The following is a 27,888-nucleotide window of genomic DNA, read 5'->3' as shown; positions in this document are numbered from 1 at the left end:
TCACCAGTCGCCACGCCTGGGCTCCTATAAACTGCCACCACCAGCACCAGTTCCCCGACCCCAACACCCAGAAGGCCACGCCCACAGCCCCACACTCAAGCCGCGCGCGCGAAGCTGGGGGACGGCACGGGGACGCCACCGCCGCCCGCGCCCGCCACCGGGCCCCGCCACCCGAGGCGCACGCTCCTCTCCTCACCACCACCACCGCCTCGCGAGCAATGGCGGCGGCGCTGCTGCGCTCGGCGGCCGACCGGCTCCGGCCCGCGCTCGCTGCTGGCGCCCGCGGCGAGAGGCGGCTGCTCGCGACGGCCGCGGCGGAGGTGACCGTGGACGCGGGGGCGGCGGCCGCCGCCGCGGTGGCCGCCGCGGTCGCGAGGTGGGAGATCATGGGCGCAGGCGCGCGGGAGTACTACGACTACCGGCGCGCCATCTACGGCGACATCACGCACAAGGCCATCCTCGTCGACGCCGCCGGCACGCTCCTCGCCCCCACCGAGCCCATGGCGCAGGTGCGCTTCGATTCCCATTGCCCGCATCTCCGATTGCTCTCCGCCTTGCATGTTGCGCGTGTGATCTGGAGGTTTGCATGTCCCATTTCTGGCCATGAGTAGCAATTGCGGCGGCATGCATGCCGATTTCTGCTGTGCGCGGCCCTGAGGCAGCGTGATTGGAGTTGACCTGATCTGTTGTTGTTCTGCTCTAGCTCTAGTATATGTCTAGTTTCGGGCAGTGCTATGGAGAGATCTGATAGTGTTCTTCGGTAGTGGTTGGCTGGCTCCGCGTGGAATTGCAGAGGTGGCTCCTTTCTGTGGTGGTTATATGTATGTGTTCTGATGGTTGCTGCTGGTTTAAATGTTTTTTCAGGTATACAGAACGATCGGCCAAAAGTATGGGGTGGACTACTCAGAGGATGAGATCCTGATGAGGTACCGGCGGGCTTATGCGCAACCATGGGGTAAATCGCGCCTCAGGTAATGCGTTTGCTACTATTCAGAAGCCCCAGGTTGTGCATGTATTTGGCTTTATATTGGCTTGTAAAAGTTCTTTTAAGAGAAAGGTCAAGCGCACTGCAGTAAAGAACTAGCATCTGGAACTGGGTCAGGGGCGAAGCCAGAAATCTATGTCATTGGGGTCATCGGGGTCTAAATCTTGCAATCTTATAAACATATAAGAGAGATTTGCTACTTTCATGATGCAATTATAGTAGAGTTAGTTAAATCCATCGGGGTCGGCTGACCCCGATGACTGCACGCAGCTCCTCCCCTGAACTGGGTTATGTGATCTCAGTTGATTGCTGCATGCTGTCAGATGCTTGTTGAAAAACAGCACATACCTAGTGCTTTTGTACAATTCAGCAAGCTATGGTATCAAAAATGGTTAAAAATTATCATTCACTTCACCGAGGTTTAGCCTTTTAGAACCATCACCTTGAAAATGGTTCGCTGCAAGAAAGCTAGGGAGAATTTGGTACTGTAAGCACATGCAAAATTGAGCTAGGGAGAATCTTTCATGTGCTTAGCATGCCATATATATCAATTAATCTCAGGTACCGTAAATTTAAAATATTTAGACAAAGACAAATATCAGCTGTAAGAGGATGTGACATCATAGCACTGGACATCCTTGCAAGAACAAGTCAATAACTGGGAGAACTATATCATTGCAGTCCTGTTCAGTATGATGATGTCTAGATCTAGATCTCAGACGGAAATAACATAAGTTTGATGGTTTTGGCAACACTAAAAGAAAAGACAAAACAAACAAAAAAACAAAGTATACACGGTATAGTTGTTTGAGTACAAATACTGTACAGTTGACAAGCAACAATTTGACCCGCGTTTTGTGTTTCTCAAGCATACATACAAGTACTACCATGGTGTTTTCTTATCAGGAGAAATATCTTATCTGAAAAGCATCACCGACTATTTTTCTCAGCATATTTGGGTGGTGGCCCAGAGTAGTACTGGTGCTTTAATGTTATTTCTTTGTGGCTCATTTTGCTTGCCCACCCATGTAACAGAGCAAACTTTTGGGTTTGTTATGTTACTAAAATGAGCTAATGAGCTGTAAGCCTGAGACCTTACAGCCCCAAGCATGTGAATATGTAATTAAAGTTATTCAACCTCCAGATCTCATATCTTTAAAAATCATGCTGCTGCATGGACTACAACTCAAATTCCAGTCTTAATGTATCTGAGTATCTCCAGGTATGTCAATGATGGAAGACCCTTTTGGCAATACATAGTCAGTTCCTCTACAGGCTGCTCAGATCTGCAGTACTTTGAGGAACTGTATCAGTACTATACGACTGAAAAGGTGAGATAAAGTGTGTAATCTAAATGTTTTCAGACCACCTTCTTTAGGTGTATGTCTGCTAAGCTTACAAAATGTGGAATGTTTTGCTAGGCTTGGCATCTCTGTGATCCAGATGCAGGACGCGTTTTCCAGGCATTGAGAAGGGCTGGTGTAAAAACAGCTGTTGTGTCCAACTTTGACACTCGTCTTCGGCCACTTTTGCAAGCCCTGAAATGCGATCACTGGTTTGATGCAGTTGCCATATCTGCTGAGGTGGGTTTCCATTTCAAAACCATGCAAACATGAGCATGTGTACAGGGTTGTCCCTGCTTTTCCTGCACTTGTACAGTTGTATGACTATTAATCTTGTCTATTAAACTCTGTTTCTGTTCCTTGGTTGATCAACTTGCAGGTTGCAGCAGAAAAGCCAAACCCAACAATATTCTTGAAGGCATGTGAGCTGTTGGGCGTGAAACCTGAAGAAGCTGTGCATATTGGGGATGACCGTAGGAACGATTTATGGGGAGCTAGGGATGCAGGCTGTGATGCCTGGCTTTGGGGCAGCGATGTTTACTCCTTCAAGGAGGTAACTATATTTCTCTTCTGCTCAACACTTCTTGAGAACTCCAAGCACAGAATCTAACAATTAGGTAGCATAAGACACAGAGCTTAGTTTATTATACAGTAATTCAAGATCCGGCAGCACTATGTTTTTGTTCTACATCATCAAGATTTAGGAACAATTTAACTTGCGCTGGGTTCCTAAAGGGCAACTTGGCCCAGGGTTCCCCTGCTGTTCTATATCCGCATCAATTTTTCAGATTCTTGCGTTTGCTCATACCTGGGTGCTTGTTTATGATTGTATTGCAGGTTGCAGAGAGGATCGGGGTTGAGGTATAACGAGTTGACTGCAGAGTCATCTCACATGAGCTGCAATGAAAAGAATGGAAAAAAAAAAGATGTTGCCTGCCTCCTTGTACATAATGTCAACCCTTGTTGGTTGTTGCCCCGGCGCCTTGTACATATTTTCCATTTCCCCAGGGAATAACTGAGAGCAGTTAGTCCTGTGACAGGCCTTTCAGTATCGAATACTACTGATATGTACATACACATTTGAGTGTCCAATTAACGGCCTGTTTAACACTGCTTGTGCCTTGAATAATCCCTGTGATCCAAACGCATTGCCCCCGAACAAGTGACGCGCAGCGTCCACTACTTGACTTGTTCGTCAGAAAACAGAAAAGGCCTTTTTCTCAGTGAGGATCGGCCGTGGAAGGTAAAGCCGTAAAGGAAACCACGGTGCCATTGTCACTTTGTCAGTCAGGTTGCTGCTCGAGCTGGCCGCGGAGGCGGAGCTGCGAAGGCCTCAGACTGTGTTGAGTTGAGTGCGGCGAACTGGGTGAGGCAATCCAAAACGGTTGCACGGTCTCCGGCTGCTGGTATGTGGCCCCGTGGCCAGAGCGGAGAGACGCCTGAGGAGTCCGGGCCCGGCGGCGCCCCGCTCCTTGCTGGCACCGCAGCTCTGGACCCCCGCCGCCCGCGGCCTCTCCCTACTCCACACCGACCTGCTGCAGCCCCCGGCATCGGCGCACTTCGGTGCTGCACGTTGCATGCATCCTCCGGTTTTGCGATGGGGAGCTGAGCCGCCATGATCCCCGTGCTCGATCCACCCGCGGTCGTCGCGCCTGGCCTAACGTGCGTGGGCGTCAGGTTTTTCAAGAGCACAGACAGGCAAGGACTTTCTAGCGCATCGAGGCCCATCTAGATATGCCAGTGCGACGACCTGAGCCCAGCAACAACAGAACCATCGCGATATAGTACTCGCCGTCGGCCCAGAAGAATAAAAGGCCGATCTCCTCGTCTTCCCAACCCTTCCACCAGAAAAACCCGGTATTCTTCCGGAAGCCCATTTGCTATATGGCTTCGGTGTTTGAGATTCGTGCGAGTATTTTTATCCATCCGATGATATGTAATCTCTTCAACCCAACACTCTCGATCTCTCACCCACGCACGCCGCCGCTTCCGGTTCCCCGCGCGGGCCGCGCCTGCTGCCGTCACCACCGCTGCCGTCCCCGCCTGCGCCGTGCCCGCTGCCGTCGCTTGTGTGCACTGCTGTCGCCGCGCGCTGGCCTTGCCACCCACAATCATGCGCTGTATTTTTTTTAAACGAAGAGCTGCCGTGCCGATTATTTAAAAACAAGGAGTTTCGTACTGGAACAAGAGAAAAGAAAAACAAAATAAACTCCCCTACGTCCGGTTAGATTGGGATCTCAACGCGACTCAACTTAAAAAAACGGTCACACCCGATCGGTTGAATTGGAATATCAACGCGACCTCATCACTCCGCTCGCTACGGCGGCACCCACCAACATCCCCGCTCATAATTCGCCGAAACCTCCGAGCGCGACCCGGCGTCGACAGGGAACCAATAAAAACAACTGCACCGCACCAAGAAGGCCACCGCCATGCGGGACCCTCCGCTGTAGTGCCGCTGCAACATCACGCTCCACCTGACAGAGTGATACCACCGAATCCGGACCTCTCGCAGGCTGCCTCGCAGTCGCCACCGCGATAACACAACTCGCGGGGGCCTCGCCACATCCGCCGTTGGACTCTACCTCGCTCTCATCACCTCGAAGAAACACCACGCGCGGAGACCTCGCCACACTTGCCATAGTACTCCACGTCACGGATTCGTTTCTTTTATCGCTGTCAGCGTGGTGAGCAATGTTGCCCCGCTCCACAAGATCTCCGTCGATTAGCCAAGCCAGCGCCGCATGTCGACTTCGCCTCATTGCTTCATCTGCGCAAAAGTATCCGCCGCCATGTCAGCAAGCTAGAGAAGTCGCTTGCGCCGTCTTCCAATGATGTACCGCACCGGATAGCCTAGCTAAGCTGAGCAACCCACCGCGGTCCACTACAAGCCTAGTTATCCCATGATGCTATTGCCGCAAGCGCCGTCCTCCTACGTAGTCCTACACCGCATTGACCGAAGCCAAGCAGCACTAGCCGCCATGGTCCGCTACAAGCGACCAAGACCGACAACCATACGACAACCCCTTTGCCGCACCATAACTGCGAACGCCTCCACGTGACCTCGGCAACACCCGTCCAGCTTGCCACGCGGCAGAATTGTTGCCACTGATGACTGTCCATAACTAATGAACCAGGAATGACACAGACCGAGATGGGTCTCTAGAGACGACGCCAATGATGCCACCGTCGCTCGTCCAGAATCTGAACAGAGTTTTCACCTAGAGGACCCGTGTAGCAGGGTTGTAGCTCATAAATGACGCCCCCAACGGGGAGAACGACGTCCTAGGGTGCCACCGTCATCTCCACCAGTAAGAACGTTGGCGAGGGCTTTCGCCCAGAGCATCCCGATCCCTACACGCTCACAGCATGGTACTCCTGGCCACAGTCACGGCAGTCCATCCGGGACGGCGTCACCGCCGTGCCTCCTCGCACAATGCCGCCGAACCTCCACCACCGCTTGCTTGTTGGCTGTCATCCTCCTCGCGCCGTGCCCCGCGCCACCCTGCGAGCGGCCTGTGCACAGCGCCTCCTCTGCGCCGCTGTCCTCCGTGCTGGCGCCATCTTCGCGCCGCGCCCTGTGACGGCTCGCGCATGGCGCCTCCTACGCCGGCGCCATCACCGTGCCGTCGTCCTCCGCGCCGACACCCCCTCCGCGCCGCAATTCTCCATGGGCCGCCGCCGATCGCCGCACCTTCTCCGCGTCTCCTCCTCCGTTGTCCTCCTAGTTGGCGCCTCCTCCACGCCTCCTCTATCGCCGGGCTGACGCGTCCGCGTCGTGCGGCTTCGCAGCAGGGCCGAGCCTACCACAAGCGACCCCGTGGCCCCGCGCTGTGCTCGCTGCCGCCGCCGCCGCTCGCCGTCATGCCACAGGGACGCCCGGTCTAGCCCTCCATGCCCGCGCGTGCAGTGCACGCGCCTGTCGCCTTGCCGCCTTGCCGACAGATGTTGTGATCCCCTGACGCACCGTACCAGGTCCCGGTTGCTGCCCGTTGCCCCTTGGCGGCCGCCGGTAGAGACGATCCTCCTCGTTGCCGCCCTGCGTTGGTGCTGGCGCTCTGCGCCCTGGTCGTGGATCCCACCTCCTAGTCATCGATCTGCACCCCCACCCAAGACGCCGCCCCACGCCTCTCCTGGCCCGGGGACGCCTTGCCTCCACTGCCGACCGCCGCCGCGTGCGAACTCTTCATCCCTAGCCGTGGCCGCCGTTGCCGTGCACAGCCTCACTCCTCGTGCCAGCTGTCACGCCCGCCGTCCTCGACCCGGGCCGCCGTCGCCGTGGCGCGACCACCCTCCGCGCCGCCCGTCGCTTGCCGGAGTGGGTCGGGGGCAACAAATCCGGGGGTGGGGAAGCCGGATCCGCCCACAGTGGGGCCGGATCCGGGCTGTCACCGCTCCGGCACGCCGCCCGGCCACAGCCACTTGTGTCGTCCCGTGCCTACTAGTTTGCCCCGCCGCCGTCGTCCTCGGGAGCCGCACGGGCTTCCGACGCCCCCCTCTGGCGGCGGCGAGGTGGGCTCGAGAGGGTTGGGGGGTGTTTGGCGGCGGCTAGGGCGCCGCCCGTGTCGCCTGCGGGGGGAGCGACGCGGGGGTCGTGAAACTGTGGAGTAATCACGCGCTGTATGACTACGGATGGATTGGTGCATGCTTTCTCTAACCTCTCACTTGCCGAATCATGCTTTTCAACAGATTAGCACTCAGGTCTGATGGTTACTGGATTTTTTGAATGCTGTGTCTCTCATCGTTTTAAACTGTGTGAACATCAACATTTCCAACAAGCACTTTCAACATTTTGCATCCAATATTTCAACATTTGGATTACGATATTTCAACATTTTATATAAAAATTGTTGAACTAGTTTTTCTAAAATGTTGAATCTGATTGGGTGAAATGTTGAATCATGTATATGAAAATGTTGAATGCATATAAAATGCATTTTGACATTTGAAATCAAATGTTGAATATAATTTGAAAAAATCCATCTCGTGGAAAAAGTCTAAAAGTGCGGAAAAAGTCAGCATGTGCAAAAGTTCCCACGAAATCTAATGGAATAGCAAGCAGTCTATTGTTACGGAAGTTAATTGGGCTTAGTGGGCTGTTAAAGTTTCAAAGCTTAACTGAATTCCGGAAGCCATATAGGAGCGCCCAGAAAAGCCAACTTCAGCAGCCGGAAGACGAAATCAACGAGGAAAATAGGGGTCTGTTTGGTTCTCTCGCTAAACTTTTTACTAAAAGTTGTTAAATTTTAGTAAAAGCTGTTTGGATACTCTTGCTAATGGCATTTAATGAGCTGTAAAAAGACCTATCTACCCTTATTAAAGGTGCGCAGGAGGGGGAGACAAGCAATAAATAAGGGGTATAGGTTGTCCAGTCCACCTTTTAGCAAGTTTTAGCAAAAAAACTTACTAAATTAGGGTGTTTAGCAGTTTAGCGATTAAAAGTTGCTAAAGTTTAGCCACTAGTTTAGTAAGTTTAGCTCCGCCTGTTCCCAGCGCATCTGCCTCGTTGTAGCTTCTCCCCTCCCCGTTCCTCTTTTTCAGTCTTCGCCGCCCCCCAAACCGCCTCCCGAGGAAAACCCAAACTCCGCGAAATTCGAGGTAAATTCCATGGGCGGCGGCGGCGGCGGCGGCGATCTCACCCCCACCAGCATCCCCTCCTCACCGTCGTGCTCGTCGGAGGTCCTTCCTCCTGGTGATTGCTCTGCCACTACCCTATGATCTCACAGTTCCCAATCTGGAACGATCACTTTATTGAACTACCTGTTTGTCGAGGTGCAGAGTTCGCCGAGTACGTGGCCGTCTCGCCGGTCTCCGACGACGAAGAATCCGATGAGTGCTCTGTCTACGACCACGCCGAGGTGGATGCTCGACACTTCGGCCGCCGGCTGCAGGACCACCTGCGGGAGGCGAAAGAGTTCATCAGGAGGTAACCTGATCTTTTTTTCTCTCTTTTTTTTTAACAACACAATCGGTAGAGTCCGAAATTCTAATAATTAAATGAATCTGTTTCCGCTCGTCTTTCCCAAAACCCTGTTTCGGTGTTGAATTATGGTATATAAAAGCAGAATACAACTATCCTCACATTACAGTTTCTAATACAAAGTACAACGATCGCATCTTGAACATAATATTCTACCTGTTTATCAAACAACCACGATATGTTTCAAGACTGAAATTTCTGGGTTTGTCCATTAAACCACCAAATCTAATTACTGGAAGAGATTAATAATCAGCAACTAACAGAACAGTGTTGCGATGTGCTTGTAAGTCCCTAAGAAAGTTCACTTTATTAATCTTTTACTCAGTAAGTGTTTTATTAGAAACTTAGTCTATGAGCAGGTATAAGCCTGGGGATTGCATTGAGGGAGCTGGCGGAGCAAAAGCTGGGGACTATATCTTGCCTGAGATCACTACACTTCTGCTAGTGGGCCCTAGAGGTGCTGGCAAGAGCACCCTTGTGAACCGAATTACAAGGGTCTTTGACAAGGATGATGACCCTTCTGCACCAGATCGAGCACAGGTGTCAGGTAAGGTTTTAACCTTCTCCTGGGTGCTGTTTCATCGTGATGCACGACTGTACTTGATTTTACTATTACTGTTTATTTTGCTAGGAAATTCAAAATCAAATGGTACAGTCTTCCTTCGTGAGTATCCAGTTCCAAGGAATTCAACTGCTATATGTATTTATGATACACAGAGCTTATCATGCAACCCACAAAATAATTTCAAGACACTGCAGAAGTGGATGACAAAGGGAATCAGCCATGGGGAGATAGCGACTGGGTAAGCATTTTGTAGTTATATTCTCTTATCTTAGCTGGGGATTTTTTTTTTACCTCATGCTGCTAGGTACCCAATTAATTCTACTTGAAAAGCTATGTTTGAGTTAATTCCTTAATAGAAAACCATGAAATGAATTATTTCAAGAGCCTGTTACATGTTTTATACATTGGAATGTACATCGCAAGGGATCTACAATATTTTTATGTATTAGTATTGCTTGGTACATATGTTTCATTTTCTTAATTTTCTTGTAGCCTTAAGATAGAAACACATGGCTCAATGAATTTGTTCTGCACTTTTAGCAGGGATACTAATGAAGGCAATAATACTAAGGACATTAAACCATTGGGGAATCAGTTCAGTTATCTTCGTTGCAAAACCAGGAAGGTCAACTTTGTGATATTTGTTGTTGACGGTGTTTCTATCCTTCAGGCAATTGAGAGTAACACGGAAGATTACATTGACATACTGCGTCAAACATTTATGTATCCATGCTTATCAATTGGAGGTAGGGGTTTGCTAATATGTTTGGTCTGCCTTTTACAATAGAAAGTTTTACTAAAATAGTTTTTTTCACATATATTGATGAATAAATATACATTTCGTTACTATCATATTCCTGTAACTGGTATGACCCGTGCTATGGAAAATGCCCATACACATATTGTTGTGTTTTTGCCATATATATCATTACATATAAATTGTTGGTTTGTATTGTCAACTTGTTTTGTGAACATTGTTTTTCGTTGATATTTTAATACTTAGTAGAGAAGAATGTAATTATGACAAACATTACTGCAGATGATAAACCTGTTGTTGTGGTCACAAACGGTGAAAGACTATCGATACAACAACGTGCTTGTGTTCAAAACAAGTTAGTAGATCTACTAGGCATTCCTGTCCAGCAAATTTTTGATATACCAGGTACTCCGTCATTGCTTGTATCATGTTTCAAACTTTTAATATGCTGTATTATGAGTGTACTTCATCTGATATATTCTACACAGGATCTGATGATTACCAAACTGATCTGGCTATATTGGATATGTTACGTTACTGTATCCAACATGCAGAGCAGAACCTCCCCATTAAATTGAGTTATCTTTTAGAGGTTCGAATTTCTTCCCTGATATCATGGATCATTAACTTCTCTTTATGCAGTATAAAAAGTTAGCAGTCCCTGGTAGGCTCATTTTTTTAAAGTACATGTTAATGATATTCACCAAGTTTGCTTTGTTTTCTTTAGCCAACTGTGGTATTTCAGCATCTATTTTCTACCTTGACATGTTATGTCTAGTGGTATTTCAGCATCTAGTTACACGTAAGTAGGAAGTGTACCTTTTGTAACTGTTAGTGTTGGGTCCTAATATTTTCGAAAGAATAACAGCAACACTGAAGTCTTGCTTTATATTCGCTTTGATGTCATGTGCTTGTTGTTTGTCACAATTTATTTGTACCAGAAAATGCTAGTGTCACTATACCATGTAGCACCATAATTTTCACTCACAGATATGTTAAATCGTTCAGTAAAAAAAAAGGATTCCCTGGATTGCTACTTATAACAAAGCTCATGTTGGACAGGTGCGTGGGCGTGAAACTTTTGAGATTGCAGCAGAGCAGCTGATGGCCTTAGATGCAGTCATTGAAGCCACCATTATTTTCCTCTGCATCGTGATCCTTCTACTTCGGTTTTCAGATAAATTGTTGCAATCGTAGCTATGGCATGCGATTGATTTGTAAATAAGCAAAACCAAGGAGTCTCGCCTTCTTTAGCTAGCAGTGTACACATGGTACTGTACCTAGAAAATACCCACTAGACAATACAATGGACGGCACCAATGTGCATGACTATGGTTATGCAAGACACCGAATCCTGTTTCTATCATACATGCTTGTATAGTTGCATATAGGCCGGAGCCGGACGTGCCTTTATATTGTGTGAATAGTTTTCCGTGAACTGCAGGAGGAAGTCTTCTAATATCCGACGAGCCTTTACGCAGTCTATTGAGCCTTTCCCCTCGTTTAACAGGGTCTCGGCTCTGTAAGGGATAGCATCAAACACCTGTGTGTAATACAGCACCTGTAATGTAATGCCATCATCAGCAGGTTGCAGCAAAAGGAGCAATTTGTTTCTGTTCTGTGTTATCTAAATTGTTGTCCATGTGGTGTTTCCCAAGTTTTCGTGTGCGATAACTTCATCATGGTCACTGTGGCGTTGTGCCAAGTGGACAATTGAGCTAGCCGGTGGTGCGCCTCTGCTCCGCATGAGAAGTTCAGAATTCAGATGTGCGCAGGTTCCATTCCCAACTGATTACCCGGTGGCGCCCCCTCACCTCGATCTAGATAGACATCGCGGGGGTGAACGGAACGGCTGACTGAAGAACCCGCGCCGCCAGAACCCACACTCGCAGGTCCGCTCCGGCACGCTCGATCTGGGAGGCGAAATGCGCCAGAGCTGCGGGGTCGGGGGAAATACGCGCGGCGGGGCTGGGCGCTGTCGTCCCGGGTGACGGCGTGATCCTGACCGCGGGCACGACGGCGCGGGGAAGATGTCGGCGCCGCCACCGCGGAGCGCGATGCGGCGAGTGGAGGCGCGCGGTAGATGGCGTAGGCGGGGACGAATGCCGCGTATATGACACTAGGGGAGGGTGGTGCGACGGCGCGGCCGCCGGCGATGCCAAGCGCGACGGCGCGGCGAGCACGATAGCGCGCCTGGCCAGGAGGCTCGGCCGCTCGGGTGCTCGGGGTGGACGGTATAGAATATAGAATATAGAAGACATGAAACGCGGCAAGCTATGCGAGTAATCGCAGTATCCACGATGGTAAAAAATATTTACGCCGTTTGATTCCAGTTTCACGGTTTCGATTTATCCTAACCGCGATTTACCATGTGCCGCTAATGTGTCACCCGGCGGTTGGCTGGAATCTTCGCGAGATTCACCGGGCGATTCGTCTCCTCATCTCTTCATCTATCCTTCTTTCCTCGCCCCTCGCCTCCGCGGTCCGCTCCGCATCTTCCCGCGGCCGCCCCGACCTTGCCTCCATCACCTGTGTGCCTAGGCTCCTCAAAGCATGTCTCCTCATCTTCTCGGCTCCGTTCAGGGGGGTGCGGTTCATCGGCGAGGGAGGCGCTGCACTTCTGCGGCGCGCTTCACCGCCGATTAGTGCGGCCCTGTAGCACAGCAGCGCGTCGTGGTGGAGATGGTATGGTGGTCATCCAAATGCCGCACCAAGTGAGGGCAAGCGGCACAGGTCCTTGCAGGCTGCGACAAGGGGGGCCAGGCGGGCCTTTCCCTGATAGAGTCTGCTGCTGTCGATTTCCATCCGAAAGTTTTGGTGACTCCGTTCGTCCTCCCCCAATCTACAATAATTTTATTTCTATTTCACCTGCGGATATCCAATCTGTAGTCTTGCTGTTTGTACTATTTCAATTTTTGGTTTCCCCATCTTAGTGTTCGGTTCTCCAATTAAATTTACATTTGTTATCCTCCTGTGCAAGGTACATGATAAGGAAACCACAAACCAGGGTGATTCCACCTTAAAGGTTGATGCCTGTCGCCTGGTAAGCTTGGTTACTGTAATCTGGTGCCGTTTCCTGTTCCTTTTTAATTCTGCATGTATTGGTGTTATGGCTAAACACGAAAGGGAAAGGCGGAAAGAACAAATGCAGTCATTTTGTACTACATAATTTCCGCAGTTCCGCATCTCATTGCCACCTCTCCTTGGGAAGTTAATTGGGTTGCATCGCATTGACTATGACCTTAGATAAGTTTGCTAGGAATAGACTGTGGCCAAGACCCTGCTTTAGGATTCTAATGCCAGGCTTTTATTGCTGATGAATAAAAAAAAGGAATCACATTGTTTGCTTTTTTATCATCTCTTTCACAACTAGATTTCTATGAGTTAATCTGAACAGAGCAGCATAGTTGGAGGCCACACTGTCGTTATGTAGGGAAGATGTGCTTGTCTCTGCTACTTTTTTTAGGTGCAGGTTTCATGGCAGCAGTTATTTAGTGCATATATTGATATGGTGCTTCCTATAGTTTCCTTTTCAATATAGCTTGAGCAGTGTTGCTTGGAGCCGTGGTTTTACCATCTTGGTAAGTCTTATTATACAGTTGCAATGCATGTGTTCATTTGATTACTGAATTAGGCTGACTTTGAGGCCGTGCTGTGCTTTTATATATTGAATTTAAATTATGCCAAATATTGTTGCTATTTTCCCTAAAGCTATTTGATTTGACAAATGAATATGCACAACATGGCATGGGTGGTCCTACCATTTTATATTAAATCTAATTCAGTGAGATGCTCTGTTATCACAAAGTGCCTTCTCATTTTCTAAGTATATGTTACCTTTTGTATTCTAAATTTTGTTTGTCCTAAACATTGGAAACAATATTTATGCTCCTCACAAAATAACAGGAGACAATATATGCACTATATTCTTAAAGCCGAGGCATTTCATCAAGGAGATTATCCAGAACGCTAGAACCACAAAAGACATTAATAATTAGAAATGCCGATGAAATTATCCTTCTGCGCACAATGACAATAACAGCACGGATAGAAAAGTGAAATTCGATGTTTCTTTCCTTGTTTTTTTGGTCAACTGTTATTTCATCCATATCCCAGTGTCAAAGTACTCGCCTCGAGGATTATCTTAGTGAACCAACCTGCTCCTGCAAATAAATACTTTCATGTGGCATACTCAGATGTAGTCTAAACATGATGGATAACTGATAACCAGTGACTGTTATACATCTACATGATAAGCTCTTGATGTTCTCATGGAACATCTATTATAGAAAATATGCTCTCTAATTAAAGCTTTCAGGGTACAGCACCGCTTTTTGTTAGGTTCTAAATATATTAATTTTATTTTTTTATAGTGCTTCCTGTCACGTTTGCTAATAGCATATTTGTTGCAAGATAGTTATAATGTCCAATTCTTCTTATTGCAAACTAATAATCAAACCTGCTACCAATGGTGCATAGTCTTTTAATTTTGCTATTTATGGAGAAAAGCAAATTGGTCTTAATACTGCATTCCTTTTGCGTTCTGTTTATTTACAGGTAAGGTTGAATTATATGCATAAATGATGGAGAGATATTTAGGGAAGTACTAAGTTGGCTCCTCGATCTCTTTAAATAAAACATTCTGCATGACAGGAGGAAATTCCTCACTGCATTTTTATCACCATCTGGAGTTTCGATTGTATGGGACAGAGCATACAGTGTGTATGGGACACAGCATACATCGTCCACTTTACTGGCAAGCAAGGATTTTTGAATTTTTTTAGCCCAATACTTTTGACTCATATTGCTATTGCCATGTTTTCCCCTGTGATGAAAGGTCCAACTACTTATCTTTCGACAACTTAGTAGCAAATGAGATTAAAAAAATAATCCTTTGCTACTTTTTCTATGACATTCTAGTGATCTCGAGGTGCTCGGACTTTTGAATCCGTAAGCACTGTTTTTTTTTTACTGTGAACGAAAGGAATGGAGATAAGCTACAAGGTAACTATTACTTACTATTGAATGAGGTTTATTCTTTCCAATTTCCTCAGTTCATTGCATATTTGAGCAGACCATCTTACAAATTAAAGGTCTCCAACATTTCTGCATTGCACAATCAACAACACGTCCACAAGCAGTATGATGGCGGTGCTGTTTCCACCTATGCTATCAAGTGATCAAGTCTACCATACCCAAGACTACTCTTAGGTGATGTTTGGTTAGCTCAAATGTAACGTAATTTGATGTTTGGTTAGCTTAAATGTAATGTAATTTGATCATTGAGGGTAACGAATTCCATTACATATATTTGGTTGCGGTAGTTTGTAATCAATTGACACTGTAATCAAATCCCTTACCTAAATAATATCTATACCAGCTTGTTATCTCTCCTCCCCCATCGTAATCAGATACAACACCCACACCGTAATTTGATTACATTATCAGAGCGCCACCAAACAAAGGGGGTAATTGATTCCCTTTGTGTTTACATTACCTTAGCACGAATCAAACACCATCTTAGTTATGTTGTAAATAATCTATGCCTGCTCATGCTAAGCTAGGGTGCTACCTTGCTTGTCCGAAATTTGATAGGACAATGTTATATTGTTATATGTGGTACGTCGAGTATTGTATGGTCTCATGGATTTGAAGTTACCATGAAACTATGCTGTTACTAAGTTATATAGAACAATATTATATATTGTATGTAAATATGTGCTTATCTAATATGTTATTATCAGACCCTGTTTATTTCTAACACTTCATCCACAACAAAGCATCAAATCATGTAACACACCGCGCGCAAGGCCAATTACTAGTTTCATTTACCGTCCACCCCGGACGGTATTTATAGCCGTTGGATCGGGAGGTTACGGCGACCGATTCGATCTGCTGAAGATGGGGGACGCGGCAGCGCGGCTGGGCCAAGCGGAGGCCCAGTTTCTTGAGCCCATCCTTGTTTTGTTTGAGGCCCGCGTTGGGGAATTGGGTCCGCCGCGTGGCCCTTGCGCTCGCCGTCGTTGATGCGTCGCCCGCCGTCAGCCCGCCGCCACGTGGAAATCCAACCCATCTTACGGAAGATTTTTTATGGTACCTTCCATCCAATGCTTGAGATTCGTGCAAATATTCAATTTTGTGAAATCGCCACCATCCAAATCCTAGCCTCACTCCCTTCCTCCCTGCTCCCCTCTCCCCTGCCTGCACCGCCGCCCTGTGCCCTGCTCGCGGCGCGCCGCCTACACCCGCGCGGGCTCGCCGACCACACGGCCTTTTGCATGCCACCGCCATTGGCCGTCGGAGCCAGAGCCGGAGAAGAAGGCACGGCCAGCGGTGAAAAAAATCAAGGATTTTTTTTAAAAATGTTAATGCAATTTTTTTTCCGAAAAATGTTGGATTCAACTTTTTCTAAAGAAATGTTAGCTCAACTTTTTTCAAATAAATGTTGGTTCAACTTCTTCTTTAACTTTTTTTTCCGAAGAAATGTTGCTTCAACTTTTTAAGAAAAAAAATGTTGGTCCAACTTTTTTGAAAAATGTTGTACAATATTTTTTATCCAACATTTTTTTTCAATGGACCATAAACAAATGAGAGGGTTGGGGAAGAAGGTGAGGAATAAGAAGATAAGGTTAAGATGGATCGTGGTGGGCTGGAAATTTCAACTCTTATCTATCTTCCACAAAACAAAATAGACAGGAGCCTACCACCATGCGGCGGCTGCGGCGAGAGAGGCCCGGTGATCCATCCCGTCACCAAGGAGATCAGCGGCGGCGGCTCCTTCTCAGCGCTCACGAAGACGAACTACTTCGGCTAGACGATGCTCATGTGCGTGATGCTGCAGGCGCGGGGCCTATGGATGGCGGTGGGCACCGATGACTACATGGAGGACCGCATGGCGCTGGAGGTGATCTCCAAGGCAGTCCCGACAAAGATGATGGGTACGATCGCCAACAAGGCGACCACCAAGATCACGTGGGACGCGATCAGGAGGATGCATGTCGGCGTGGAGCGCGTCCGCAAGGCTAAGGCGAACACGTTGCGTCGTGACTTCGACGCCCTCAAGTTCTACGACAGGGAGACGGTGGACGACTTCGGCATCCGCATCAACAGGCTCGCGAATTAGCTAGGAGTCCTCGGCAACGAGTGCACTGAAGAGGAGATCGTCCGCAAGTTTCTCCAGGCGCTTTCCGCGAGGTTTATCACCATGTCAATTGAGACCCTGCTTGACCTCAGCTAGGTCTTGGTGGAGGAGCTGATTGGGAGGCTTAAGGCGGCGGAGGAACGCCACGACCTCGGCGGCGGAGGGCGGCCACCGAAGATCGGTGGCAGCAACGGCGGTGGCGTAAACGGGCCCATTGGCAACGACCAGTGCAAGTACTGTGGCAAGAAGGGCCACTGGGCCTGCGAGTGCTGCAAGAAAAAACGTGACGAGGCGGCCCATGTGGCCCAAGCTGAAGAAGTGGAGGAGCCCATGTTGATGCTGGCCGCTGCAGAGGTCAACGCCGCCTCTTCCTTCCAACCGCTGCCGCTCGCATCGCCATCGACGTCAGCGAAGTCCACCCCGATCCACCTCGAGGAGAACAAGCTCTTCGTCCAGCTGGGCGCGGGCGTGAGGGGGAGTCCACCTGATGGATCCTCGACACGGGCACCACTAACCACATGATGGGCATGCGGTCGGCCTTCTCCGAGCTGGACATCGGCATCCACAGCACCATGAAGTTCGGGGATGGCTCCATCATTGGCATCGAGGGGCGCGGCATCGTCTTCTTCAAGTGCAAGGATGAGGAGCACCAGGCGCTCGAGAGGGTGTACCACATCCCGCGCCTCACTGCAAACATTGTCAGCTTGGGCCAGCTCGACGAGGAGCGATACAAGATCCTGATTGAAGATGGCGTGCTCAGGATCTGGGACTAGCAACAACGAATGCTAGCGAAGCTGACCCGCACGGCGAACCGGCTCTACGTCCTCAAGCTCGACATCGAGAGGCCGGTGTGCCTGGCGGCGCAGGGAGGCGACGCGGCATGGCGCTAGCACGCAAGGTTCGGCCACCTGAACTTTCGCGTGCTCCAGAAGCTGGCCTGTGAAGGCATGGTGCGCGGGCTGCTGCACATCGACCACCTCGACCAATTATGCAACAGCTGCTTGGCTTGGAAACAGCGGCATCTCACGTTCTTGTTCGAGGAAAAGTATCGCGCGGAGAACAAGCTCGAGTTGGTCCACGGCAATCTCTGCGGGCCGGTGACGCTGGCGACACCGAGCGGCAACAAGTTGTTCCTCCTCGTCGACGACCTGAGCCACTACATATGGCTGGTGCTCCTAAGCTCCAAGGACCAAGCTGCAGACGCCATCGTGAGTTTCCAGGCGAGCGCTAAGTGGAGGCCGGAAGAAAGATGCGCACCCTGCGCACTGACCACGGCGGCGAGTTCACGGCGCACGCGTTCTTCGAGTACTGCGCCAGGCAAGGAGTCCAGAAGCACCTCACCGCTCCGTACACGCCCCAACAGAATAGGGTGGTCGAGAGGCGGAATCAAATGGTGATGGGGTTGGCTAGAAGCATGAAGGCGAGGGCGCTGCCGGGCTGGTTTCAGGGGGGAGGCGGTCACAATGGCCGTGTTCATCCTGAACAGAGCCCCCACGCAGAGCGTCGATGGCAAGACCCCGTATGAGGTATGGTACGGCTCCAAGCCCCCTGTCCACTTCCTTTGCACTTTCGACTACATAGCGCATGTCAAGAACAGTGGCCAGCACCTCGCCAACCTCGATGATTGGAGCACGCCCATGGTCTTCATCGGCTACGAACTAGGAAGAAAGGGGTACCGCTTCTACAACCTGGAGTCGTGGCGCGTCCACATCTCCTGTGATGATGTGTTCGAGGAGGAGCGAAGCTGGGACTAGGGTGCAGAGAAGGAGCCAGGCCGGATGACGATGACGAGCCGTTCCAGGTGGAGTTCGTCACGATGACGGCAAGGCACGGAGGTCTTGACGCGACACCGACAGCGCCGGGCGACGCCGCCAACACCAACGACGCCACTAGCACCCGCGATGCCGCGCAGTGCGGCAACGCCCATGTGCAGGCCAGAGCCTCGCACACCAATGCCTGCGCCGGCGGCCGCGATCGAGTTCGCATCCCAACCAACCGGGGAGCTCGATCTGGACGACGACCACGACGAAGACGCTTCCCTCCGATTACGCACCATGGACAATGTCCTCGGGGCATCATCGCCCTCGGGCTTTGCTGAGCGGGAGGTGACTTAGGAGCTCATGGTGGCGATTGGAGAGGAGCTGATGACGGCGGAGGAGGCGAAGCGCGTCAAGGAGTGACGCGCTGCGATGCTCGAGCACAACAGGACCTGGTCATTGGTGGACTTGCCATCTGGGCAACGTGCCATCAGTTTGAAATGGGTCTTCAAGCTCAAGCACGATGAGCACGGGAACATCACCAAGCACAAGGCCCGGCTCATCGCGAAGAGGTACGTGCAGTGCCAATGGATCAACTACGAGGAGGTCGCGTCGGTCACCAAGATGGAGTTCGTGCGCATGCTCTTGGCCGTGGCCGCTCACAAGTCATGGGCGGTGCACCACATGGACGTCAAATCAACGTTCCTCAATGGCGAGTTGACGGAGGAGTGTACGTCCAGCAGCCGCCCAGCTTCATCGCCGCCGAGCACGAGCGCAAGGTCTTGAAGCTGCACAAGGCTCTCTACGATCTTTGACAGGTGCCGCAGGCGTGGAACGCCAAACTCGACGCCAACCTGCACACACTCGGCTTCACTAGGAGCGAGTACGAGCACGGGCTGTACACGCGCAACGCTAAGCAAAAGCGGCTAGTAGTGGGGATCTACGTCGACAATCTCATCATCACGGGGGAGTCCGACGAAGAGATCATCGCGTTCAAGGAGGAAATGAAGACTATGTTCCGTATGAGCGACCTAGGAGCTCTATCCTACTACCTAGGCATCCAGGTCAGGCAAGGAAGGTGCGACATCGAGCTCTCGCAGGTCGCTTACGCCAAGAAGGTGCTGGAGAAGGTAGGCATGGGTGCCTGCAACCCGTGCGCGACGCCGATGGAGACACAACTGAAGCTATCGAAGTGGAGCACATCACCGGCGATCGACGCGACAAAGTACCACAGCTTGATCAGCAGCCTGCGGTACGTGATGAACACACGGCCGGACCTAGCGTTCGCCATGGGATACTTGAGCCGGTTCATGGAGGATCCAAGGCACGAGCACATGGCGGCGATGAAGTACCTGCTCCGGTACATCGCGGGGACGATCGACTATGGCTTGGCGTAAACCAGGAGCAATGCCAGGCTTGTTCTCGTCGGCTACAGTGACAGTGACATGGAGCTGCATCGTCTACTTCCTCGATGGCAATCCGGTGACTTGGCAATCACAGAAGCAGCGCGTGGTGGCGCTGTCATCGTGCGAGGTGGAGTACATCGCTGGGCTGCAGCGGCGTGCCAAGGAGTTTGGCTCAGGCGACTGCTGGAAGACATGCTCGGCATGAACGTGTCCCCGCCGCAGCTCAAGATGGACAATCAGTCCGCGATCACCCTCAGCAAGAATCCGGTACTTCACCATTGTAGTAAGCATATAGATACTAAATTCCATTACATTCGTGAGTGGGTGGATGGCGGGGCGGGGCGTTTGGCGTTCGTGAGCACTCAGGGACAGCTCGCGGGCATCATGACGAAGGCACTCGAGAAGTCCAAGTTCCAGGAGCTTCGCGAGCTGATCGGAGTCATGAAGCTGAAGTGAACGACGCCAGTTTTAGGGGGAGAATGTTGAATAAGCTCTGGCGCGTTTGTTAGGATAGTTTGTTTTCCAATTCAATTGTTTGATTTTAAGTTAGGCAATGACCCAATTCTTTTGGGCACGTCCTTGTGCATTCTGACGCGTGCTCGTCCATGCAGGAACTTCGTTAAGCTGAGGGAGCCGCGCGGCACGTTCTGGAGCTGGGGGATGGCGCAGCTTGCGGCGGAGCGTGGCGTGCGGTGCACACGTCGTGGCCTCAACAGCCTGCATGTTTTTCCTTCTACAAATAGATACTACAACAGAAAATGCGTTGTTCGTGTTTGTGTTTGTGTTCTGTGATCGCATCGTCTTCCCCAACTCCGATGAGAGCTCCAACTCCAGCGAGGGTCGGAACACGAGAACGATGATTGGCGAACCACGGAACTAGGCAAAGCACAGTTTTGAAGTATGAACTATGAACCAAGTGAGTCGACGGAGGTGTTGGGGCCTTGGGGCCCGTCGTGACCGGCGGAACGGGGGAGAGTCGGAGAGCCGAGCATGCCCGTAGTGATCATGCAACTTGAACATTTGAATTTGTTATATACTGAGACGCGGCTGTAGAGCTGTTCAAGTTCTTGTCTTAAAACTCAAAGGCCTCCATTTATCGACATGTGCGATTCCAATCGAGAATCAACATCTTCAGCCAAAGAAACCCCAGCAGCATGAGTCCAGTGAGATCTGAGATGGTGGTGTCATTGGCTTGTTTGCGATCGTGCTCCTACCTATCCTATCTGAGCCCCTTGTCCATCCCCAGCAGCCTCACCGGCGACAGCCTCCCCGGGCTGACGACGTCCACGAGCCTCCGCCCTTTCCGCTCCTTGATCGTGTCCAGCTGCGGCGACCACGGCCGCCCCCTCTCCGCGCCCACCAGCAGCTCGTAGTGCTTCCTCAGCTCCGGCGTGCTGCAAAGCGCACCGCACCCGTCGGTGTTGTCCCCGCTGCCGCCACGCGTCTTGCCATTGCCACCTCCCGTGACGGCCCTCACGATGAACTCCTCGGTGACCCTGATAACCGTGCGCCCGTCCTCGTCCTTCGCGTACTCGAACGGGCTCCTCGAGCCCCCGGCCAGCGACGCCGCCGGGGCCGCCGACGACTTGCCACCACCACCGGCGCCCTTGCCACCGCCGCCGCCGTGCGAGAGCGCCGCGAGCGACGCCGCGGTGAGGACCCCGCCGCACGGGAGCCGGTCCACGGGGACGACGAGGTACGTGCGATCGGCCTCGAGCCGGTCCTCGATGTCGAGCACCGGCACCGGGCGCCCGATCCGGAACCCGTCGGCGCGGCACACCACACGCCCCGCGTGCTCCACCATGACCTCCCCGACCGCCCTCCCGGGCTCCGCCGCCCGCGCCTCCCCGCCCCACAGCACCAGCCGCGCCACGCGCCTGCCCCGACGGAAACGCCACCGGCGCACGCAGAGCCACCGCAGCAGGCCTTCCGCCATGGCCGGCACGCGCGCGCCGCGAACGAGCGTTGGAGCAGCTCGCGGAAGCAGGCAAAATGAGCTTGCAACTAGGGTTCGGTGGCACGCTCGATCTCTCGGTTGTTAGGTGCAACGAGGGCGAGCAGTAGGTTTTATATATACCGCAAGGACTTGAGGAGGTTTTACATGTATGGGCGTGGTGCCATGCCGGGACCGGGCGGGTGGCGGTTGACAACGACATGGCATCGCGTCGGTGGTCAGACTCAGACGGGTGCTGGTTCGCGGTGCGGAAGCGGTTTTCTCGCGTGGGATGCGCGCGAACTGGGGTGTTTTTCGGGCCGGGGCACGGGGCGCGGCCGTCAAACCGTGCCGCGGAGCACGCGCGCAAGTGGGGGGCTCCGTTTAGTGGTGGGAGACGGGAAGGGCGGCGCGCGGCTGCGTCTGGGGTGGCGGTGGCGGTGGCGGTGGCGGTGGCGGTTTGGCCGTGCCTGCCTGCAGTTGCCGTGCCGGCGAGGGTGTCGGGGACTCGGGGTGTTGTGTGTGCCTGCCGTTCCGTTTCGTGTAGCCTGGACCCGACGGAGACGAGCTTGTGGACAGGGCGGCGAGCGAGGCGTTGGCGTTGGCGTGCTAGGCTGCTGCTAGCTTGCCAAGACCTGCACGCGTTGGCACAGTGCGTGGCTGGCTCGAGCGTTCGTGATCGTTCTGGCGCGACAAAGTCAAGCAGACTGGTGGTGTCAGATGGAGCCATGAATGGTATGGCCCAGCGTCACCAGCGATGGGGAGGGAGAACGTTCTGGCTTACAGACCGAGTCGACCTTTTACTTTTCAGATCGAGAGAGTGCCATCGATGATCGATCCTATTCCTATCATTTGCTTATAATTGGCCGACTATGATAGCGCTTGTGTTACTCTAGATCCATCGTTCTCGCCTGCATTTTAATTTGAGCATTGCAATTCGAGTTTTGGCGAGGGATTTATCAGCAAATGGTTGGGGTTTATAACAAACTCAAAAGCTGCGCGATCAGGATCCAGGACCGCATCAGTTGGACCCAATCCCTCACTTCATATCAGCAATTCAGAAGTGTGATGCGTCTAATTTACACGACTGACACAATTAAACTTACTGAATACTTCCTCCATTCCAAATTGTAAACAATTTCAACTTTTTTGAAAATCAAAACATCTCAAGTTTGACCAAATTTATACAATAAATAACTAACATTTATGATACTAAATAAGTACTATTAGATTCTTCATTAAATATATTTTATAGTATATCTATTTGGTGCCATAAATCTTTGTAATCTTCTATGTAATTTTGGTCGAACATAAGATGATTTGACTCTCAAAAAAATTAAAATAACCTACAATTTGGAACGAAGGGAGTACTAATCAGTACCAAAGCAGCACCAAATCACAATCCAAATGCCTTGTTGCGAAAGGTATCGATCGATGTCGCCATGTCGGCCAGAGTGATGACCGACTGCTGCGTCCGGCGTCTGAAGCTTTCCCTCGCACGCGTGACTAGATCCGGAGGGACGACGACTTGCATTGCCTGGCATGTCGCAAGGCCTGACGTAGTTGGATGGGGCAACTTGATGCAGCAGAGTTAATGCTTAAGTAAGTTTGATTTTGTTAAAAAAAATGAAAGAAGAAAAAGTCGCAGCCATGAAGCTTGCAAGACGTTGTACGAAGAACGCAGCTGCTGACTGCGCCCAGCTAGGCTCATCAGCCGTGGTCGCATGCACGTAGTTCACCTCCCCGTCACTGCGGCAGACGGTTGACTTCTCCTCCTGATCGATAAGGTGCTCAACTGCTGATGGATTTGATCTGATCATGGGTTGACTGAGCATGTGCAAGCGCCAAGCCATCGTAATTCGTAAATCGATTGGTAATCTTCTGCAGTCAGCATGCAAGTTCCTATGATCTTCGAGTCCATCGAAGTTTGGGTGAAAACAAACTAATTAAATCTTGCACGTTCTAAGCATGCATCAGATCAACTCATCACTCCTCACCCCCAAAAAACTATGAATTGACCAACTGTTAGATAGATCCTAGATGCTCGCAAAAAAAGAAAAGAAAAAGAAAGAAAGAGCATCTACTTAATGATAAGATGGACATATAAGCATAACAATCTATTAATCTAAATTTCTAATAACGTACTCACACGATACCCTAGTGTACTACGCACATCCTGAATTCTTCAGAATGATGTTATGTTTGCTTTCAAACAGAATGATGTTCTAAAAATAATTTTTGGCAACGCACATGGCTTAGACTTGGTCAATCAGGTCTGACGTCGAATGAAGTCGGCGGTTCATAGCAAATCCTCTTTTCGAACTAGGCATCTGGCAGCTGGTTGAGTCAACGCATCAGATGGCACACGTCACTAGCTGCATCCAAACCTGCAATTACCTCTTGGTGCTGTAGACCTGTAGTAGTATTAACTTAGCAACTTGTGAGGTAACTTTGACTAAGAAGTGCATTGAAAGTTTTGCAGCAGGGAGTAATCGTAGGATCAGGGGGGTTGACAAACGAATTTGACCGGTTCAGCCCTTCAAGAAATAAAAGATTGAGATAAGGAACCACCGCCGTGAATTTTGCAAAAATCATTATACAGTATGTGGTTGCCATCTCACCGTTGTACCAGCTGTTGAAAAAATCATTATACATGTTTGTGGTTGCCATCTCATCTCGGTTCTGAGTACAAGACTTGCTATGAATGTTATTTTCTTTTCTCCAAAAATTAAATTTCGGGTACAAAATAGCACATGTACATGTAGGTTTCTTGGAAAAGAAAAACATGATTCCCAATATCACAATGTTCAACCAGAAAAACAAAAGAAAAATGCAACTTAAAACGCTTTGGATCGAATGCTCTCCATCAGTCCATCTCAATGAAAGGCCCAAAATGGTGAACCTATCCAAACCAATCCGTCCCAACTAAGCCCGTAGTCAACCCAAGATCTTTGATTGGGCCGTGGGCCGAGATATGTCCGGTATCGCTGTCCACGAGAGGAATCGCAAGGAGGAAATTGGAACAGACACGACCACCGCCGCCGCCGCATTCCCCGCAGAGGCAGCAGCATCAGGCGCCGCCGGCAGCCGTGCTTCACCGCCGCATCGTCTTCTCCTCCTCCTCCTCAGCTTCTCGCGTCGTGTGCTGATGGGCGTGGAACCGGCGCAGCCAACCCCCGCGGCGGCCGCGGCGACCACCGCTGAGCAGGCTCAGGATCTCATCGACGTAAGCCCCAGCCCCAAACCCCAAAATCTCCGCCGCCCCTTCATGGGCGAGTTCTATTTCCCCTTGTTCGTATGCGCTACCGTAAACTGAGGTGGATACTTGGTTCCGTTAACTTGCCAGGCCGCTAGGTACGATGACTTGGAGGACGTTGTCACCCTGTTCTCCGCTGGCGTTTCCCTGGACTCAACAGATTCGCAAGGCCGTACAGGTTGCGTTCGTTTCTCTGAATTCGTTCACTGCTATAAGTGCTCTTACTATGCTATTTAGAAAATTTTGTTCCAGTTTTACCATGCCAGTATAATATATGGCTCAGTTGTGGTGACTATCATACACTTGCATAGAACAAACTGGAACCATGTAGCATGCATATCTGTTTGGTGAATGAACACCATATGAGAAGTTAGTAGTAATTTATGTGCAGTTTTTCCTCGGTCTGTTGTGTGCCAGTGAACCTTTTTTTACCTACTTCTGTAGTTATCTTCAGTGGCTTATGCTTACAAGCCAATATCATCAAGCTGCAAATCGCCAATTGACTGCCTAAACTCTTAAACTGTGTGAAAGTGTGATGACTGATTTTCATCAAAGATTATTGTCGAATTCTATTTTCTTGGCCATTAACTAACCTTTTCCCCATTCCTGTCAGCTCTTCATATGGCTTCTGCCAATGGCCATCTTGCTGTGGTGGAATACTTGATTCAAAATGGAGCAGTAAGAAATCTACTTTGTACCATTATTTACTGTGTTGAACCAGATTAAATGTCACAGTTTCATGATCTCAACTAAAAGCTAAGCCTCTTTGTAGTATGTACGCCCTTCTTACTAGAGAAAGGCTAAGCCAACTTATATGAAAACTCAATTAAAGTCCTTTTCATTTTGCTGGATTACCAGCTAACCAAAAGATCCACTGACCAATCTAGCCTGAATAGAAAATAAGCCTATTTCAGGCAATGGCCATGTTAACCCCAAGCAAGCCTGAACCCTATGAAATTGCATTCTTTTGGGGGGGCTAGACTAATGAGTTATCTTTGTGACTGCATAACTGAAACGCAGAATGTTAATGCCACAAACTTGGAGAAGAACACACCCCTCCACTGGGCATGCCTCAATGGACATATAGAGGTAAATTAGTTGTTTTTTTTTTTTGCTTTCTTGTACCAATTAAGTAGTTTCTGACACAGTTGCTTCTGAAATATCTGACCCAGGTAATCAAGGCTTTGATATCTGCTGGCGCTAGTGTGAGTGCTCTGAACAGGTATGTTCAGTGTTAATGACCATGTCTTAAGAAGTGACATCGTCATGAGCGCATTTTCCGATCACTGTGTATTTAATTTAGCTGAGCAATGATTTCACTTTTTATACCATGATTCGTGTTCTGCAGCCATGAGAAAACCCCTATGGATGAAGCGGTGACCAAAGGCAAGATGGATGTGATCGATGCAATCGGTGCAGCAGTAGCCCAAGCCGAGCTTGATGGTGTTACTGTATCCTAAAAGGACTTGATGAGTACCTGGAGCTATGAATGACTTGCAACCTTGCTCTTATCTCTCAGTAGTTCTGTCCATTTCACTTTTGATTCTGATGGGCCTTTTATCTGGGCAATATGGTAACTTAGCCTTTGCCATGAGTTGAAATTATCATATGTGTCGGCAATCGCCTGTTAGTGTCAGTGACATGAGACCATGGAAGGCGAACCTGTCCTTGTAAACCAGATGTGCAGATGTCAAAGATATGGATTTTCTCCTATTATGCTGCAAGCGTCTTGCTTGTTGTGGTGGACTACTTTCGTTTTCCTTGGAGTTCCCTGGCTCCTAGTTCTAGTGATTCCAACCTTTATTGCCTTGAAATGTGATAGCATATCACTGTATGATTGTTGTTTTCTCGGTGAAACTGCAACCATGGATTTTCTCCACTTGCTTGTTATTGGATAGGATTTTTATGCTTTGTTTGGAGTTTGGACCATTGCCACTCTTGACTTTGCACTTTTGGGCCTCTCTGAACGAAAGCGCACAGTCACAGAGCCCACTTCGCCCAGTTGCGAAATGCAATCTGACAAATTTCTCATCCTGGTCGATCCAGACGATGCCTACTGGTGCGTCCATGACCCTTTCTGCCGTGACAACCGAGACCCATTTCCATCGACAGGTCTGGTAATGGCCCCAGCGACGCATCATTCACCAGGTCAAGTGTTCAGCTCGCTCTCATAATTCTGCTCGCTGACCGTGAAGCCCCGAGTGAACCTAATGGTGCATGCGTCGCTGTCCGAGGTCAGTCTCGCGGGTTGGATCAGGAGCTTCTAGCAAAAGCAACCCATTAATCAAGGTCATGACTTGAGACAAAGGGCATGAGGCCCACGCCCCTCCGCCTCCCGCCTCCGTATCAGCAGTGTGGCATGCCGACTTGGCATCAACGGCGTGGCGGGCGCGGCGTGAAGCGCACGAGGCCGCCGCCGTCCTCGCCGCCGCCGCCATGGTTAATGGCACGGATGGCCCGTGATGCAGAAGCATATGGGTACTGAGTAGTAGAGGTGTAGAAGTATAGTAGTAGCACGATGTAAATACGGCATGTGTAGAGGTAGAATGCTCTTCACTCTTCGGGCACAACCGCCTTCCGTGCGACGGCAACGGCGCCGCTTTAATGGTGGGTGCGTCGCCGGCCGGCCTGGTGCAGAGACGAGTGCTGGGGGGGATGGACGGCGACGCTGCCTGCCTGAGCAGAGCACTGAGCAGTGGTGCTAGGCGCTAGGAGCTTCCCCGCTTTGACATTTCGGCCGAGAAGGCCCGGATCCCCGGATCGCG

At 50.3% G+C, this 27,888-nt stretch overlaps 4 protein-coding genes and 1 long non-coding RNA gene across 6 annotated transcripts; 4 read left to right on the top strand and 1 right to left on the bottom strand.

Annotated features, from left to right (window-relative positions):
• Positions 1-55: 55 nt before the first annotated feature.
• Positions 56-3,457, top strand: LOC101769281 (putative uncharacterized hydrolase C7D4.05). The gene is made up of 6 exons (XM_004958517.3): positions 56-509; positions 865-971; positions 2,208-2,316; positions 2,407-2,568; positions 2,708-2,881; positions 3,166-3,457. Exons 1-6 carry the CDS (start codon positions 219-221, stop codon positions 3,193-3,195), a joined length of 873 nt encoding a protein of 290 aa, XP_004958574.2. The 5' UTR covers positions 56-218; the 3' UTR covers positions 3,196-3,457.
• Positions 3,458-7,814: 4,357 nt separating this feature from the next.
• Positions 7,815-11,244, top strand: LOC101768621. 2 transcript variants are annotated; one of them, XM_004958516.4, is made up of 8 exons: positions 7,815-8,020; positions 8,107-8,254; positions 8,668-8,855; positions 8,940-9,111; positions 9,417-9,619; positions 9,913-10,035; positions 10,119-10,222; positions 10,693-11,244. In XM_004958516.4, the coding sequence occupies exons 1-8, from the start codon at positions 7,936-7,938 to the stop codon at positions 10,825-10,827; spliced, it is 1,158 nt and encodes a 385-aa protein (XP_004958573.1). In that variant the 5' UTR covers positions 7,815-7,935; the 3' UTR covers positions 10,828-11,244. The 2 variants fall into 2 exon arrangements, with proteins under 2 accessions (XP_004958573.1, XP_004958572.1); XM_004958515.3 differs by having other exon boundaries at positions 9,414-9,619.
• A 768-nt stretch (positions 11,245-12,012) lies between these two features.
• On the top strand, positions 12,013-15,019 carry LOC111256457. Its single transcript, XR_002676554.1, has 2 exons — positions 12,013-12,673; positions 14,188-15,019. It is a non-coding gene; the product is annotated as an uncharacterized LOC111256457 (long non-coding RNA).
• A 5,987-nt stretch (positions 15,020-21,006) lies between these two features.
• LOC101768208 lies at positions 21,007-21,955 on the bottom strand. The gene has a single exon (XM_004958514.3). The coding sequence runs from the start codon at positions 21,868-21,870 to the stop codon at positions 21,154-21,156; it is 717 nt and encodes a 238-aa protein (XP_004958571.1). The 5' UTR covers positions 21,871-21,955; the 3' UTR covers positions 21,007-21,153.
• A 2,923-nt stretch (positions 21,956-24,878) lies between these two features.
• Positions 24,879-26,937, top strand: LOC101767797 (ankyrin repeat-containing protein P16F5.05c). Its single transcript, XM_004958513.3, has 6 exons — positions 24,879-25,093; positions 25,214-25,301; positions 25,737-25,801; positions 26,144-26,212; positions 26,296-26,345; positions 26,472-26,937. Exons 1-6 carry the CDS (start codon positions 25,016-25,018, stop codon positions 26,581-26,583), a joined length of 462 nt encoding a protein of 153 aa, XP_004958570.1. The 5' UTR covers positions 24,879-25,015; the 3' UTR covers positions 26,584-26,937.
• The last annotated feature ends 951 nt before the right edge of the window (positions 26,938-27,888 follow it).

Source organism: Setaria italica, chromosome II (assembly GCF_000263155.2).
Source record: "Setaria italica strain Yugu1 chromosome II, Setaria_italica_v2.0, whole genome shotgun sequence".
NCBI lineage: Eukaryota > Viridiplantae > Streptophyta > Magnoliopsida > Poales > Poaceae > Setaria > Setaria italica.
This window is presented reverse-complemented; position numbering and strand designations above follow the sequence as displayed.